Source organism: Lithobates pipiens, unplaced genomic scaffold, assembly GCF_037356315.1.
Source record: "Lithobates pipiens isolate NorthernLeopardFrog02 unplaced genomic scaffold, aLitPip1_a1.2 Scaffold_28, whole genome shotgun sequence".
Taxonomy (NCBI): Eukaryota; Metazoa; Chordata; class Amphibia; order Anura; family Ranidae; genus Lithobates; species Lithobates pipiens.
The window spans coordinates 223,909,918-223,928,226 of record NW_027507789.1 but is presented as its reverse complement, the minus strand read 5'-3'; the positions used below and the strand labels follow the sequence as shown (position 1 = coordinate 223,928,226).

At 49.3% G+C, this 18,309-nt stretch overlaps 1 protein-coding gene across 1 annotated transcript in view; it reads left to right on the top strand.

The window, feature by feature from the left end:
* The window catches only part of EYA2 (EYA transcriptional coactivator and phosphatase 2), a 245,582-nt gene that overhangs the window by 146,054 nt on the left and 81,219 nt on the right, over positions 1 to 18,309 (top strand). The window contains 3 exon segments of the mRNA XM_077460602.1: positions 3,204 to 3,304; positions 3,307 to 3,345; positions 12,233 to 12,349. Coding sequence (XP_077316728.1) covers positions 3,204 to 3,304; positions 3,307 to 3,345; positions 12,233 to 12,349 — 257 coding nt within the window.

Here is an 18,309-nt window from a genome sequence, read left to right as displayed (position 1 = left end):
AAAAGGACCAGGTTTTGCTACAACACAAAAAGATTTCCAAGTTTGCTTTCAAATAGCTCTGTATATGAGCCGTGAGGGGCCGCAGGTCAAGTCAGAGAGGAAATTACAATATGTCCGGTCAGAATGAACATTGCCCGAGTTAGTTGTGTCCATTTGTTGCCATGTGCCTTTATACAGTATGATACAATGTATTTATTTCCTTTATTTATATAATGCTAGGATGTAACAGAGAGCTGCAGTGTATACTGAACCAGTCACATTATTCTGTGTACCAGAGAAGCTTACACTCTTCTTCACACTTATTATATACTGTATATTTATATAGCTCTGACATATACCATTGTGCTGTACAGACATCACTAAGCCACCTCCCAAGCACCATCCCCTGGTTCCACCCTCTACCCACCTCCAAGAACCATCCCCTGGTTCACCCCTACCCACCTCCAAGAACCATCCCCTGGTTCCACCCCCTACCCACCTCCAAGAACCATCCCCTGGGTCCACCCCCTACCCACCTCCAAGAAAATCCCCTGGGTCCACCCCCTACCCACCTCCAAGAAAATCCCCTGGTTCCACCACCTACCCACCTCCAAGAACCATCCCCTGGTTCCACCCCCCTACCCACCTCCAAGCACCATCCCTGGTTCCACCCCCTACCCACCTCCAAGAACCATCCCCTGGTTCCACCCCCTACCCACCTCCAAGACCACCCCCTGGCTCCACCCCCTACCCACCCTCCAAGAACCATCCCCTGGTTCCACCCCCTACCCACCTCCAAGAACCACCCCCTGGCTCCACCCCCTACCCACCTCCAAGAACCATCCCCTGATTCCACCCCCTACCCACCTCCAAGAACCATCCCCTGGCTCCACCCCCTACCCACCTCCAAGAACCATCCCATGGCTCCACCACCTACCCACCTCCAAGAACCATCCAATGGTTCCACCCCCTACCCACCCTCCAGAACCATCCCCTGGCTCCCACCCCCTACCCACCTCCAAGAACCATTTCCTGGGTTCCACCCCCTACCCTCCTCCAAGAACCATCCCTTGGTTCCACCTCCAAAAACCATCCCCTGGCTCCACCCCCTACCCCCTCCAAGAACCATCCCTTGGTTCCACCCCCTACCCACCTCCAAGGACCATCCCCTGGCTCCACCCCCTACCCACCTCCAAGAACCATCCCCTGGTTCCACCCCCTACCCACCTCCAAGAGCCATCCCTGGTTCCATCCCTTAACCACCTCCAAGAACCATCCCTTGGTTCCACCTTCCACCCACCTCCAAGCATCATCCCCTGGTATCACCCCCTACCCACCTCCAAGAACCATCCCTTGGTTCCACCCCCTACCCACCTCCAAGAACCATCCCCTGGTTCCACCCCCCAAGAACCATCCTTTGGTTCCACCCCCTACCCACCTCCAAGAACCATCCCATGGTTCCACCCACTACCCACCTCCAAGAACCGTCCCCTGGTTCCACCCACTACCCATCTCTAAGAACCATCCCCTGGTTTTACCCACCTCCAAGAACCCATCCCCGGTTCCACCCTCTACCCACCTCCAAGAACCATCCCCTGGTTACACCCACTACCCACCTCCAAGAACCATCCCTTGGTCCACCCCCTACCCACCTCCAAGAACCACCCCCTGGTTTCACCCCCTACCCACCTCCAACAACCCTCCCTTGGTTCCACCCCTTACCCACCTCCAAGAACCCTCCCTTGGTTCCACCCCCTACCCACCTCCAAGAACCATCCCCTGGTTCCACCCACCTCCAAGAACCACCCCCTGGTTTCATTCCCTACCCACCTCCAAGAACCCTCCCTTGGTTCCACCCCCTACCCACCTCCAAGAACCACCCCCTGGTTCCACCCCCTACCCACCTCCAACCACCATCCCTTGTCTCCACCCCCTACCCACCTCCAACCACCATCTCTTGGTTCCACCTTGGTAGCTATTATTATATAGCTCTGGCATATCCCGTGGTGCTGTACGGAGGACACTGAGCCAGTCACATCAGTCTCTATACCAGGCGAGCTTACATTCTAATGTCCCCCCCACAGTCACACACTATTATGATTATACATTTGTATAGTTCTGACATACACTGTATTACCAAAAGTATTGGGACACCTGCCTTTACAGGCACATGAACTTTAATGGCATCCCAGTCTTTAACTCTTTTGGGAAGGCTGTCCACAAGGTTTAGGAGTGTGCCTATGGGAATGTTTGACCATTCCTCCAGAAGCTCATTTGTGAGGTCAGGCACGGATGTTGGACGAGAAGGCCTGGTGCGAAGTCTCTGCTCTTTAATTCATCCCAAAGGTGTTCTATTGGGTTGAGGTCTGGACTCTGTGCAGGCCAGTCAAGTTCCTCCACCCCAAACTCGCTCATCCATGTCTTATATGGACCTTGCTTTGTGCACTGGTGGGCAGTCATGTTGGAACAGGAAGGGGCCGTCCCCAAACTGTTCCCACAAAGTCGGGAGCATGAAATTGTCCAAAATGTCTTGGTATGCTGACACATTAAGAGTTCCCTTCACTGGAACTAAAGGGGCCAATCCCAACCCCTGAAAAACAACCCAACACCATAATCCCCCCTCCACCAAATGATTTGGACCAGTGCACACAGCAATGTCCATAAAGACATGGATGAGTGAGTTTGGGGTGGAGGAACTTGACTGGCCTGCACAGAGTCCTGACCTCAACCTGATAGAACCCCCCCCCCCCCCCCCCCCGTCACACACTAAAATAATTATACCTTTAGTTCAATCTAGTTTTATTAAAGTTTTATAACAGATGATACATATACAAGGAATACAGAAAATACACCGGTGGTATATTTATATAGCTCTGACATATTCCATGGTGCTGTACAGAGAACAGAGAGCCAGTCACGTCTGTCTATAAACATTCGCTGTCCAGGGCCGGTTTGATCAGATGCCGGTCACGGCTGCTCTAGATTTGTGGATTATGCGAGAAATCCAGAGAATTTCCAGGAAAGCGACACAAAACCAACAAGAACGTGTATTCTCCTCATATCTTAGATCTCAGCCCAATCCCAGCGCTGCAAGAGGAAGAAGAGGATTCTGGGAGAAAGCGTTATGATTGACTGATGTTTTTTTTTTTTCCTCTGACTTCTTGTGTTCATACTGTGATGGAGTATTATGTATTAAGCCCCTTTCTCTCTCTCTTCTTCTTCAGGCACTACCCCCACATCGTGTCTCCTCCGTCCATCCCAGCGATGGCCACCTATGGGCAGACACAGTACAGCACCGGAATACAACAGGCAACGGCATACTCCACGTACCCCCACCAGGACAAGCCTATGGCATCCCCTCATACAGTATGTTACTGACCACCTGAACCCTCCATTCTCCTCTGCATCTGCTAATTGCTGTGTGTTTTATTTCTAATGTTTTATATACCTATACCACAGTGCTGAGCCAGTCCCATCAGTCTCTGTACCAGAGGAGCTTACACTCTAATGTATGATTAAAGTCACACACTATTATTATTATTATACATTTATATAGCTCTGACATATACCGCAGCGCTGTACAGAGATCACTGAACCAGTCACATCAGTCTCTGTACCAGAGGAGCTTACACTCTAATGTCCCTTTTATGGAAGAATTTTCCCCAGTGGGGATTTAAAACAGAAAAATAACGAAATCGGATACATTTAGCATAATTCATACAGAAAAGTTATTTATCTAAGAAAATGTCCAATATCATGTTATAATTAAATATGTACAATATAAAATCTGGCCCAAAAAACACACAGTATATACTCCACAATCCAATAAACAAACACATTTCTACACATCATTGCATTACGTAGTGTTGTATTTGAGATCCGACGCGTTTCGACCTACACTCTAACCACAGGCACACATAATAATTATTATACATTTATATAGCTCTGACATATACCACAGTGCTGTACAGAGATCACTGAGCCAGTCACATCAGTCTGTGTACCAGAGGAGCTTACACTCTAATGTCTGTCTCTCCCCACCCAGTCACACACTAGTATACATTTTATATGGCTCTGACATATACCATAGTGCTGTACAGAGATCACTAATGCAGTCACATCAGTCTCTGTACCAGAGGAGCTTACGCTCTAAGACCCCTTTCACACCAAGTGCGTTTTGCAGGCGCTATAGCGTTAGAAATAGCCCCTGCAATCCGCCCTAAAACTGGTGCACCATTGTCTCCAGTGTGAAAGCCCCGAGGGCTTTCACACCGGAGCGGTGCGCTGGCAGGACGTCAGGAAAAGTCCTGCCAGCAGCTTCTTTGGAGCGGTGAAGGAGCGGTGTGTTTACCGCTCCTCCACCGCTGCTCCCCATTGAAATCAATGGGGCAGCGCGGCTATACCGCCAGCAAAACGCCGCTATTGTGGCGTATTACGAGCGGTTTTAACCCTTTCTCGGCCGCTAGCGGTGCAAATCCAACTGTAAAACGCTATAGGCTCGGCGGTGTGAAAGGGGTCTAATACCCCTCCCCCCACAGTCACACACTATTATTATACATTTATATAGCGCTGACATATACCAGAGGAGCTTACAATCTAATACCCCCGCTCTCACACACTATTACACATTTATATTGCTCTGACATATACCATAGTGCTGTACAGAGATCACTGAGCCGGTCATATCAGTTTCTGCACCAGAGGAGCTTACGCTCTAATGTCGCCCCCACAGTCACACACTATGATATATTTATATAGCTCTGACATATACCACAGTGCTGTACAGGGAACACTGAGCCAGTCACATCAGTCTCTGCACCAGAGGAGCTTACACTCTAATGTCCCTCCCCCCACAGTCACACACTATTATTATACATTTATATAGCGCTGACATATACCAGAGGAGCTTACAATCTAATGCCCCCGCCGTCACACTCTATTACACATTTATATGGCTCTGACATATACCGCAGTGCTGTACAGAAAACCCTGAGCCAGTCACATCAGTCTCTGTACCAGAGGAGCTTACACTCTAATGTTCCTCCCCCCGTCACACACTATTATTATTATTGTTATACATTTATATGGCTCTGACATATACCACAGCTCTGTACAGAGTACACTGAGGCAGTCACATCAGTCTCTGTACCAGAGGAGCTTACACTCTAATGCCCCTCCCCCCCACAGTCACACACTATTATTATACATTTATATAGCGCTGACATATACCAGAGGAGCTTACAATCTAATACCCCCACCGTCACACACTATTACACATTTATATAGCTCTGACATATACCGCAGTGCTGTACAGAGAACACTGAGCCAGTCGGATCAGTCTCTGTACCAGAGGAGCTTACACTCTAATGTATGATTACAGTCACACACTATTATTATTATTATACATTTATATATCTCTGACAGTGCTGCACATGGACTCGTGGTGCTATTACAAGGCCCTTATGCCTTTTTTTTTTTTTTTTTGGGGGGGGGGGGGGGGGGGGTCTTTGATGCTGTATACCAGGGATAGGCATTTAGCGGACCTCCAGCTGTTGCAGAACTACAAGTCCCATGAAGCATAGCAAGACATTGACAGCAACAAGCATGACACCCAGAGGCATGATGGGATTTGTAGTTTTGCAACAGCTGGAGGTCCACTAATTGCATATCCCTGCTGTATAGAGAGGTGCTCTTTTGGAGGACCTTGTACAATGATGGAGCCCCCCCCCCCCCCCCCCTCTATACCTCCTGAAGCAGCTTCACAGACCACAGAAGTCTTCCCACTCATACATACACCCGGAGCACACATGCGGTTTTCAGAAATCCAGGTCAGAGGACGGAATCCTACATTTCACTAACCAGCAACAATGTTTGGTATCTGAGCCGAGCGATTTGCCAAAGGGGAAGTGCAGCTTTCATTCCTGGCGGCTCTCGGCGGCTTCTAAATATTACAGCCAAATCTCACACACATCTAAAGAGCGTTAGAATCGCAGGAAGAGCCACACCAGGAACACACAGAGCTCGCCATATCTGTGATAATGGTGATCTGGAAAAAGCTTTTCCATTCCTTTGTCAAAACACAGGAGAAGAAATCGCAGCTAAAAGACCCGTACAAGCAGCTGGCAAAACAATTTGATGCGTTGTATTATCAACGTGAATCAAAAAAGCCGCGCTAATACCCAATCACATATAATATTGTGCTGTTCAATTAAACGTGCAATCCATAAATCAACACATAAATAATACAAGTACCGTATATACTCGAGTATAGGCCGACCCGAGTATAAGCCGAGGCCCCCAATTTACCCCCAAAAAACTGGGAAACCTATTGACTCGTGTATAAGCCGAGGGTGAGATATGCCTGTCCATCCCTGTGTGTGTGTCCATCCATCCATCCATCCCTGTGTGTGTGTGTGTCCATCCATCCCTGTGTGTGTGTGTGTCCATCCATCCATCCATCCCTGTGTGTGTGTCCATCCATCCATCCATCCCTGTGTGTGTGTGTGTATCCATCCATCCATCCATCCCTGTGTGTGTGTCCATCCATCCATCCATCCATCCCTGTGTGTGTATCCATCCATGTGTGTGTGTGTGTGTGTGTGTGTGTGTGTGTGTGGCCTTGTGTGTCCAGCCTACCTGTGTCCCCGAGCCTCCGTCCGGTCCCGAGCCTCCGTCCGGTCCCGTCCCGAGCCGAGCCTCCGTCCGGTCCCGTCCCGTCCCGAGCCTCCGTCCGGTCCCGTCCCGTCCCGAGACTCCGTCCGGTCCCGTCCCGTCCCGAGACTCCGTCCGGTCCCGTCCCGTCCCGAGCCGAGCCTCCGTCCGGTCCCGTCCCAGGATCACCGCTCTTCGTCGGCGCCCATTCCCCTGTTCAAATGCCGCGCCTCCCTGTCTGTGATAGGCGGAACACAATTTCCCAGCAGTCTGTGTTCCGCCTATCACGGACATCCTTTCATCCTCGTCCGTAGTACGAGGATGAGACGATGTCCGTGATAGGCGGAACACAGGCTGCTGGGAAATTCAGTGTTCCGCCTATCACAGGCGAAGGCGGAGCCGGAGGCGCGGCTTTTGAATTATAGAATGGCCGCTGTCTGTCTGCTCGACACGCTGATCGAGCAGGCAGACAGCGATGACTCGAGTATAAGCCGAGGGGGGCACTTTCAGCCTCAAAAAAGAGGCTGAAAATCTCGGCTTATACTCGAGTATATACGGTAATAGTCCCAAAAAAAAGGTGTTCTATTGGGGTTGAGTTCAGGACTCTGTGCAGGCCAGTCAAGTTCCTCCACCCCAAACTTGCTCCTCCATGTCTTGCTTTGTGCACTGGTCCAAACCATTTGGTGGAGGGGGAGATTATGGTGTGGGGGGTTGTTTTTCAGGGGTTGGGCTTGGCCCCTTACGGAACTCTTAGCCCTTGTACACACGGTCGGAATTTCCGACCACAAAATCCGTCAGATTTTTTCCAACAGATTTTGTCTGAAACCGGTGTTGCATATACACGGTCGGACAAAGTTGTCGGAAAATCCGATCCTTCGGAATGTGATGACGTTTCGTACGTAACGACGGGACTACGTTCAGGCTAGTAGCCAATAGCTTTGGTCTCGTAATTTGATCTGAGCATGCGTAGCACTTTGTTCCGATCGGAATTCTCTACAAACGATCGGACAAAGTCCGATCGGATCATGTTGTCGGAAAATGTTATATCCAGCTCTCAAACTTTGTTGGTCGGACAGGAAAAAGACGGAAAAAGTCCAATGGAGCCCACACACGGTTGGATTATCCAACAACGCGGTCCGATCGGACATTTTCCGTCGGAATGTCCAACCGTGTGTGTACAAGGGCTTAAGGCGTCAGCATGCCAAGACATTTTGGACAATTTCATGCTCCCAATGTTGTGGGAAGTGTTTGGGGACGGCCCCTTCCCGTTCCAATATCCCATTAAAAAAAAATTCCCTCAGTTTTGGTAAAAAAAAAAACGCAATAAGCGTATATTGATTGATTTGCGCAAAAGTTATAGTGTCTACAAAATAGGGGATACATTTATGGCATTTTTATTATTATTTTAATTTTTTTTATTAGTAATGGCGGCGATCTCCAGTTTTTTATTTTTTATCGTGACTATCGTGCAACACTTTTGACGCTATTTTGGGACCATTCACATTTATACAACGATCAGTGCGAATAAAAATGCACTGATTACTGTGTAAATGTGACTGGCGGGAAAGGGGGTTAACACAAGGGGGCGATCAAGGGTTTAAATGTGTATCCTAGGGAGTGATTCTAATGCCTTGTACACACGGTCGGACATTCCGACAATAAAATCCGTCTGATTTTTTTTTTCCCGACGGATTTTGTGCCAAACTTGTCTCGCATAAACACGATCGGAGAATGTTGACGGAAAATCCGATTGTTTCGGAACGAGTTGATGTTCGTTGCGTACGACGGGACTACGTAGAGGGTAGTAGCCAATATCTTTGGTCTCGTTATTTAAGCTGAGCATGCGCGGCACTTTGTCCGTCAGAAATTCTGTACAAGCGATCGGAAAAATTCTGATTGGATTTTTGTTGTGGGAAAAAATTTAGATCCGGCTCTCAAACTTTTCCCGTCCCGTCCCGACGGAAAAAGTCAGATGGAGCCCACACATGATCGGATTTACCGACAACATGATCCGATCGGACCTTTTCCATCTGAAAATCCGACCGCATGTACAGGGCATAACTGTAGGGGGAGGGGACTCACAAAGGGGAGGAGACCGATCGGTGTCCCTCTGTACTGGGAACGCACCACTCCAAAGACATTCTGGTAGGTTAATTGGCTTCTGTCCAAAATTGGCCCCTAGTATATGAATGTGAGTTGGGGACCTTGGATTGTGGGCTCCTTGAGGGTAGGGACCTATGTGAGTGTTCGATGTCTGTGTGGAGCGCTGCGTAAATGGACAGCGCTATATGGGTACCTTAAATAAATAGGGATAATTGTAGACACGCACTCTCACTCAGGTTGAACTGGATGGACTGGTGTATTCAACCTTACTAAATAATGTAACTATGTAACCATCGCTCTCCTCTCCCCTGACGGGACGGTCATGCTGCATTCACAGGGAATTGCGGGTACCCGACAGACACCGCGGAGCCGGGGGCTCACGCATCGAGTGCCTAGTGACGCGATGGGCGCCTCCTAGACGTTTAGAAAGTAAAAGACGTCATGTGTGACGGCGGCCCGGAGGGACAAAGGGTTCCTGCCGCCACCATGCACGGTAGGGAAGTGGTTAAAAACATATAGCGCTTGTCATGACGAAACTTCGGTCCCAAACCGACCACTTCCTCGTGGCAGTGTGCGTGTGGTGACGTCACAAGTGATACCCTTTTTACGCGTTTCGTCACAATCAGCGCCGTCCTTGTGGCTAAACGGTCCTTAGCATCACCACTGAATCGATCTTCATTACCAGAAATCCAGATACACAGTGAGAGATTGGCTGCAGCAGCTGTACTGTTGAAGCAATCCTTTCATGAAGCCCTTATGAAGGGAGGTTATAGTAAATATCAGTTTATATCAGTTTATAATAAAGGACAATCATTTCTACCTATCGGGCCTGATCAATTCCTCCTTTTTTCTTTTACATGTCAAGTCTTGACCCAAGGTCTATCAATGGATAAAGGGGTAACCCAGGATTTAGGAGCACACTACGGAATCTATGGTTCTCCATATCATCTGACCTTAAAACGTCCCTCAGACCAAATCCATCCACATAGAAGAACTGAGGCATTCCGCCTGCAGACAAATCATTTTCTTTTCTTTTAAGACTTTACATTTGGTTGTTTTACAGTGCGGCTGGAAAACGCTTCGGGGGTGGGGGGGGGGGGGGGGCTGGAAAGTTTCCAGGGAAAATACCTAACAGTTGTTCTGGCAGAGCAGGTGAAAGCTCAGCCATTTGCTACTGAATTGTGTCTGTAGGGCGGCCACATGCCATTTCCATATGTTGCTTATAAATCCTGCAGATCACCTATCAGGGGGTCAGCGCTCATATGGAGCTCCCAGAGCTCCCCACCTGGCCGCTAATCCAGAACAATGAGGTGTTGTTGTTTATTGGGGGATCGGTTATAAATTCAACCCGTCGTCCACCCAGACAAAACGCGGCTTTGTTGGGGAAGTGCATGTGATGCCGATTGCCTTTTTCTCTGTGATCAGAATCAACCACGGCCTCTCCATAGACACCAGAGGTCTACTTTTCTTCTCTTCGTTTATGGAAACCATTGCATAAGTTAACTTTTTTTTTTTTTTTTGTCACTCATTTTGGATGAAGCATTAGAACATCTGCCGGGTTTCTAATTGATGTCTGCGTCCCCGTGGGGTAGAATAATCTCCTCTTTCAATCGCTCTGGTGACTGTCGCCACCGAAGACAGAAAGGGGTGGGCAATCCCAAGGTTTTAAAGCGGCCAAGATAACTGGAATAAAGGGGGGAAAACTTCCAAAGGGGACAACTAATTTGGTGACGACTGTCTAGGAAGAGATTTCCCTTATTATCGAAATTTCCTCTCACTTCCTGTTGGGACTTTATGTCAGGAAGTTAAGTCAAGTCTCCCCATTGGAACACATTCACTATTCAAGTCGAAAATGAAATAATAGACCGAGAGACAAACGGCAGTTAATGAGTCATTTCTCACAACCAGAGCTGGCCAATACCAGCGTGGGGTGGCAGGAAATCTGTGGTGGTGGGGTTGGACTAGCAGTACCAGCATGTGGTGGCATGAAATGGGGGGGGGGGGTGTCTAGCAGTACCAGTGTGGGGTGGCTGGGGGATGAGGGGGGTACAGCAGTACCAACACGTGGTGGCATGAAGTGGGGGGGTGTCTAGCAGTACCAGTGTGGGGTGGTTGGGGGATGGGGGTTACAGCAGTACCAACATGTGGTGGCATGAAGTGGGGGTATGTCAAGCAGTACCAGCGTGGTGTGCCTGGGTTATGGGGGGGTACAGCAGTACCAACAGGTGGGGGTGTGTCTAGCAGTACCAGTGTGGGGTGGCTGGTTTATGAGGGGGTACAGCAGTACCAACATGTGGTGGCATGAAGTGGGGGTGTGTCTAGCAGTACCACTGTGGGGTGGCTGGGGAATGGGGGGGTACAGCAGTACCAACATGTGGTGGAATGAAGTGGGGGTATGTCTAGCAGTACCAGCATGGTGTGGATGGGTTATGGAGGGGTACAGCAGTACCACCATGTGGTGGCATGAAGTGGGGGGGTGTTTAGCAGTACCACAGTACCAGTGTGGGGTGGCTGGGGAATGGGGGGTACAGCTGTACCAACACGTGGTGGCATGAAGTGGAGGGGTGTCTAGCAGTATCGGTGTGGGGTGGCTGGGGGATGGGGGGTACAGCAGTACCAACGTGTGGTGGCATGAAGTGGGGGTGTGTCTAGCAGTACCAGTGTGGTGTGGCTGGGTTATGGTGGGGTACAGCAGTACCAACATGTGGTGGCATAAAGTGGTGTTGTGTCTAGCAGTACCAGTGTGATGTGGCTGGGTTATGGGGTGAGGTACAACAGTACTAACATGTGGTGGCATGAAGTGGGGTTGTGTCTAGCAGTACCAGTGTGGGCTGGCTGGGGAATGTGGGGGGGTACAGCAGTACCAACATTTATCAGCGGCCCTGAGTACAGACAGCCTTTAGTGACATTGTATGACTTGCAGCACAGATCCCTGGCATACTGATACTTGTTGTATATAAGGGACACATCAGATCACCTCAGTACAGCTGACCCTCATGCTCAGCGGGGGTCCGGGCCCCCTTTTGAACTGATGGGGCCCAGGATCCTCTTTTGAACTGATGGGGCCCGGTCCCCCCTTTTGAACTGATGGGGCCAGGCCTCCCTTTTGAACTGATGGGACCGATCCCCCTTTGGAACTGATGGGGCCTGGGCCCCCCTATTGAACTGATGGGGCCCGGGCCCTCCTATTGAACTGATAGGGCCCGGTCCCCCCTTTGGAACTGATGGGGCCTGGGCCCCCCTATTGAACTTATAGGGCCCGTGCCCTCCTATTGAACTGATGGGGCCTGGGCCTCCCTTTTGAACCAATGGGGGGCCCAGGCCCAGTATAGGAGGGCTGGCTGTACTGCCTTATCAGCAGCCCTGAGTACAAACAGCCTTTAGTGACATTGTATGACTTGCAGCACAGATCCCCGGCATACTGACACTGATACTTCTGGTTGTATATAATGGTCACATCAGATCACCTCTTCATGGCGCCCTCTATTTGTTTTTTCAGGTATCAAGACAGAGGACAGTTTGAGCCATTCCCCGGGACAAAGCGGTTTTCTCAGCTACAGTTCGAGTTTCAGTACGCCACCGCCGGGACAAGCGCCATACACATATCAGATGCACGGTATGTATTCTCACCTCCCTGATAAATGCAGTTTGTTTATAGCTTTGGGTCTATTGGAAGTCCTGGGGCTCGGGACTCGGGCTACTGGGATTCGGTTGCATTGCCGGTCAGTTTTCATGTAGAATTTCCCCAAGTTTCATCTATTCTCCAGCATGCTGAAGTGTATTTTCCAATATTACAGATATTCATTGCATTGATACTTTGTATACTTTAATAGCTGAGCTCTAACCACAAATGTGTGTATAAAATCTGATGCTTCTGTCTCGTATTTATTCCTGTCTGCCCCCCCCCCCCCCCCCCCTTTAGGAGATTCTCCCTCACTTCCTGTGACAAAAATATAAGAGTACAGGGATAAGTGATGTGTCTCATTCTGGAAAAAGAGCTTACAATCTGCTCTGGTGTGAATGTATGTACACGATGCCTCCCATCTCATCGTTGGTCCTTCATTAGTTGTGGCCTTGTGAAGGGGTCCTGTTCAGGTGGTGGTCCTGTTTGCTCTGCACCATTTCGGTAGGATTAATCAGCTTCCACATGGTGTTGTCCTCATTTATCTGTATCACTGTGGCAGGGCTCGCCTGGCTGTCTTTGCAGGTTTCTTTTCCTTGTCAGTGGCTCCCAAAATATTATAGACGGGAATTTAGCATTTTCAGAGGAACAGAATCAGCTGCAGCCTACACTTATCTCTTCATAGTTTTCTTAAAGCAGGGAGATCTTTGTACCCCTGAAACGCGTTGGCTGTTTTATATTATCTTGTTGTGAACAATATTATTGAAAGATTTTAGGCTTTTTAACCACCTGACCTTTGGAAGATTTACCCTTCCCCCCCCCCAAGCCCTGCACAGGGGTCTTTTGCTAAACTACTTGACCACTCCCACTCTCCTCATCCATACAACATAGATATTACCCACTTGACCTCCGGAAACCATGAATGCCAAACATACACTGTGCCATACTGAAGCAGAGCATGATCCCCTCCCTTTGGAGACTGGGACGTTGGGCAGTATTCCAACATGATAACGACCCCAAACACACCTCCAACACCACCACTGCCTTGCTAAAGAAGCTGAAGGTAAAGGTGATGGACTGGCCAAGCATGTCTCCAGACCTAAAACCCTATTGATCATCTGTGGGACATCCTCAAACGGAAGGTGGAGGAGCGCAAGGTCTCCAACATCCACCAGCTCTGTGATGTCATCATGGGGAGGGGAAGAGGACTCAGTGGGGAACCTGTGAAGCTCTGGTGACCTCCATGCCCAAGAGGGTGAAGGCAGTGCTGGAAAATCAGGTGGCCACACAAAATATTGACACTTTGGGACCCAATTTGGACATTTTCACTTAGGGGTGTACTGACTTTTGTTGCCAGTGGTTTAGACATTAAAATCATTGTAAACACTTACAGACCACTTTGACCTACAGGTAAGCCTAGATTAAGGCTTACCTGTAGGTCCAAGAAATATCTCCTAAACCTATATGGTTTAGGAGATATTTGAAAAAAGACAGGCACCACTGCCCACGGCGCATGCGCCATAGACAGCGGCACGCAGGCGCCGTTAGTGGTGGCTCCCGTGCTCATGCACGGGAGTGACGTCATTGCGGCTCCGGACAATCACAGCGCCGGAGCCACGATACCGGAAAGAAGATGTACAGAGGAATGAGGGGACAGCGGTGACATCGCTGGGTCCTGTGTCAGGTAGGTGACACATAATGGGCTAGTATGCGATGCGATGCATAGTAGCCCATTATGCTTTACCTTTGCAGGGAGACAAAGAGGAAGTAAACTCCATCAGGGTTTCTTCCTCTTTAATAGCTGTGTGTTGAGTTATTTTGAGGGACAGAAATGTACACTGTTATACAAGCTGCACACTCACTACTTTACATTGTAGACAAGTGTCATTCCTTACTTCCCCACTGACGGGGCAGGGCTCCTTCCTGTGTAAATTCACGACGATCGCAATCCATTGAGATCTGCTGTGTTTAATCGCAGCACGGCAGGGTCACCGGTGGCGCGCGGGGGCCCCCTACCCGGAAGTGTCAAATCACATGCTAGGTGCATGATCTGGCGCAGCCGAGCCTCCTTGCCGCCGTATATGTAAGTTATACGGTTGGCAAGCAGGAAATCTCTGACACAAAAACCCGAAAGCTGATCGGTTTTCTATGCAGAGCTGCACCGGATTCTGTTTAGTAAATCAGCCCCCATAATCTCACACCAGCCAGACTTTCAAGCAATATTTGAGTTGAGAATTTGATTTTGTATGTAGCAGACAGTCAGTGCAGAGATTGGCAACACGCCGCGGATTGATCTGCGTTCTGGACGTCAGGAAAAGGCTGTAATTTTGCTCAGTGGAAGAGTATTAAGTAGGTTGTGGTCATGGAAGGGTTAAGGACGCAGGTCTCGTCCCCCACCCCACAAGCCATTCAGCTGTCAGCACTGAAGTCCCAGTCACTCAGTGTGACATAGAAATAGAGTGACACGACTTTCATTCCCCACGAAGCTCTTTTGTTCTGGCTGAAACACATTTGGTATGTGGCCCCTTGCTCTACGTAGTGCCTGTACAGCAGCTGTGTGTTCAACTGCAGATCCGTCATGTCAGCATTTTATGGGGCCGCCAAACATGGGTGACATCACGTTCAGGGACTGGTTCATACAGGAGCCGGTTCATTTTCTATTCTGTTACTTAAATCTCAACTTATAAATGCATCTGTCCTTGTGTTGGCGCATTGGATCCGGATTGTAAGAACACATTTCTGTATGCGTTTTTTTAAGGTGTGTGTGTGTAAGGTTGACTTGTAGGCTTAATGATTTGTTCTCATCTTGATCATGCTAACCCTCTGTGATGAAAATAAAAAAGTGTTCATAATATTTTTTTGTACAGCAAAGATGTCTCCCGTAGTGCTAGACTGCAACTGCATGGCTTGCACTGCATGTGGTTGCAGGATGGTTGCTGTGTGACTAGTGGTGGCTGGTGGTGTTTTGTTTTGGGGGGGCGGCAAACAACCGAACCCCATCTTTCCCCACAGCAAATCAACCCCCCCCGTCTTCCGGTTGGTTCACCAATACTTACCCCATCTAGGCAGAAATTGGACATCAGCGGGCATCCGAAGAGCAGCGGCGGGGATCGGGGCACCAAGCAGCGGCGGGATCAGGGGCACCAAGCAGCGGCGGGGATCGGGGCACCAAGCAGCGGCGGGGATCGGGGAGACCAAGCAGCGGCGGGGATCGGGGCACCAAGCAGCGGCGGGGATCGGGGCACCAAGCAGCGGCGGGGATCGGGAACACAAGCAGCGGCGGGATCGGGGCACCAAGCAGCGGGCGGGGATCGGGGCACCAAGCAGCGGCGGGGATCGGGGCACCAAGCAGCGACGGGGATCGGGGCACCAAGCAGCGGCGGGGATCGGGGGCACCAAGCAGCGGCGGGGATCAGGGCACCAAGCAGCGGCGGGATCGGGGCACCAAGCAGCGGCAGGGATCGGGGCACCAAGCATCGACAGGGAGCGGGGCACCAAGCAGCGACAGGGAGCGGGCACCAAGCAGTGGCGGGGATCGGGGCACCAAGCAGCGACAGGGAGCGGGGCACCAAGCAGCGACAGGGAGCGGGCACCAAGCAGTGGCAGGGATCGGGGCACCAAGCATCGGCGGGGATCAGGCATCCAGGCAGCAGCTCTTCTCCTCCTTCTCGCTTGTGCCGTGCACCTCCTCCCCTCCTCCTAGGCGTCCAATAGGATCGCCTGTCGTTTCAGCCAATCAGGTGACGGGTGTTAGAACTGCTTATTAATTGGCTGGGAGGAGGATTGGTTTTGCAACAGCGAATATTCATTGCAACACAACCGGGTGGGCTCCAGACGTAATGCTCTGAGTCCCGAGCCCGCCGTATTTTGAAGCCTATTAGGGCCCCTGGCTCTAATCAAATGCTTAAAAAAAAAAAAAAGCATGGGGAGCAGCACCCGTACGCCCCCCTGCAATGAACGGGCCGCCCCTGTGTGTGACCCTATACACTTATAGTGGAACTAAAGGCATTTTACCTACCTCTTTTTTAACGGTCCAGGTCCCTCACTGGCACTGTCTTCTTCTCCCCGGGTGCTGGTCTTCAGGCATCTCCATCAGCCAGCCCAGGATGACATAACTTCAGCGCATGCTCCAAACAGCAGCACATAACACACAAATTACACCTTGTTAGGCACACATTTAATCCCTTGATCGCCCCTAGATGGTTAGTACAGTGACAGTGTATAGTATTATCAATGACCACTGTATTATGGTCACTGGTAATGTCAGCAGCAGTTATTCAGTCTGTGTAACCCCCAGCCAGCGTCAGCTAGTGTCAGATTTCCCGCCACACTATCACAATCCCACTATAAGTCGCTGATCACCGCTATTACTAGTATATAAAAATATATAAATAAAAATTCCAATATCTATACCAGATGCTATAACTTTCACGCAAACCAAATAATATACACTTATTGGGATTTTTTTACCACATTTCTGTCTACATTTTTGAAGAAATTCATTTTTTTTCTATTTATTTATCGAATATGTCATAGCAGAATGTTAAAAAAAAAAATATTAAAAATAAAAACCCCAGTGATCAAATACCACCATAAGAAATCTCTATTTGTGTGGAAAAAAAATGATACTGTATAAATTTAAATTAGGTAGGAACGTTGCAGTGACCGCGCAATTACCAATTAATGTAGCGCAGTGCTGAATAGTGAAAACATTTTCTGGTCAGGAAGGAGGGGGGTAAATAATCCCGGAGGCCAAGTGGTAAAGGCTGCTTCGAATACCAATGCCCGTGTGAACTTAGGCTTTAGGATTCAAGAGATTGCTTATTCATCAAAATAATTGTTCAAAAACATCTGACGCCCCCCGTATGTTATATTGTGTTTGTCTTATGAAATGTTATTTTAAAAATTCAATAAAAATAATTTTACAGGAAAAATAAATAAAAAACTGACGCATTTCAAGGGGCTCCAAAGAGCTTCCTTCATCGGGGCCGGACACTGGACTGGAAAGAACATTCGGAAAAAAGAAACACAGCTGAGCATCCTGAAGAAAGAAACATTGTATCGTTGGGAATAACATTTGGATACAATGTCTCGCTGGCAGCAATGAGAAGGATACATTGTAAAGATAAAAGGGGGTGCAGTCGCGTGTTTATGCGCCTGCGGAGGACGCGTTTATTTCACTAGCGCCTTTTTGTTTCCTAACGTCTCCTTCCCCACGGATAGGGACAGAATGTGAAGAGGTCAGAGGTCAAATTTACTTTCAGACTCGGTCCCTTTAAATGACCTCCATTGGCGAGGTGATGTTTTACCTTCAAGGTAGGGAACTTCGGAAAAAAAAAAAAAAATTACATTGTCTTTCCCACACTTCTGTTCTGCGAGGCCGCGCCCTCTGCTACCACAAAAAAAATAAATAAAAAGCACGCTCCCCCCCAGGGGCGGGAGTACAAAAACCTTTCTATATTCACCATAAATCAGTCTTTATGATGGGGCCGAGCCTCAGTTCCTATTTCCTGCTCTCTGGGATGAGACCGCTAGAGATGGCTGACTGACAGCCGCGACAGCTGACGGGCCCCCAACACCCCCCCCCCCCAAACCCCCACCGTGAAATATAGATTTAAGGCACTCCCATGGGGGCTTTTCTAGTCTTTGACTTTTAACCCCTGATGGAGACTGGAGTTTTAAGAGGAGACGAGAACTATTTGGAAAGAAAATCCCCCCTGCGGTTCACCAGCCAGCCTGTCATAATAACGTCTCCGATTCACCGGCCCGTTCTGCGATGTTCGTTTTCAGATGTCAGCGATGTGCGGCGCGACGCCAACCGTTCCTGGACATGTGCGGGAACGCGAAGGGGCAGTTCACACCGCATGCAGTCCAGTGCGTTTTTTATGCATCAAAAACGCATAAAAATGAGGTTAGTTGGTTTTTAATGGCATAGTTCACACCAGTGCTTGCCG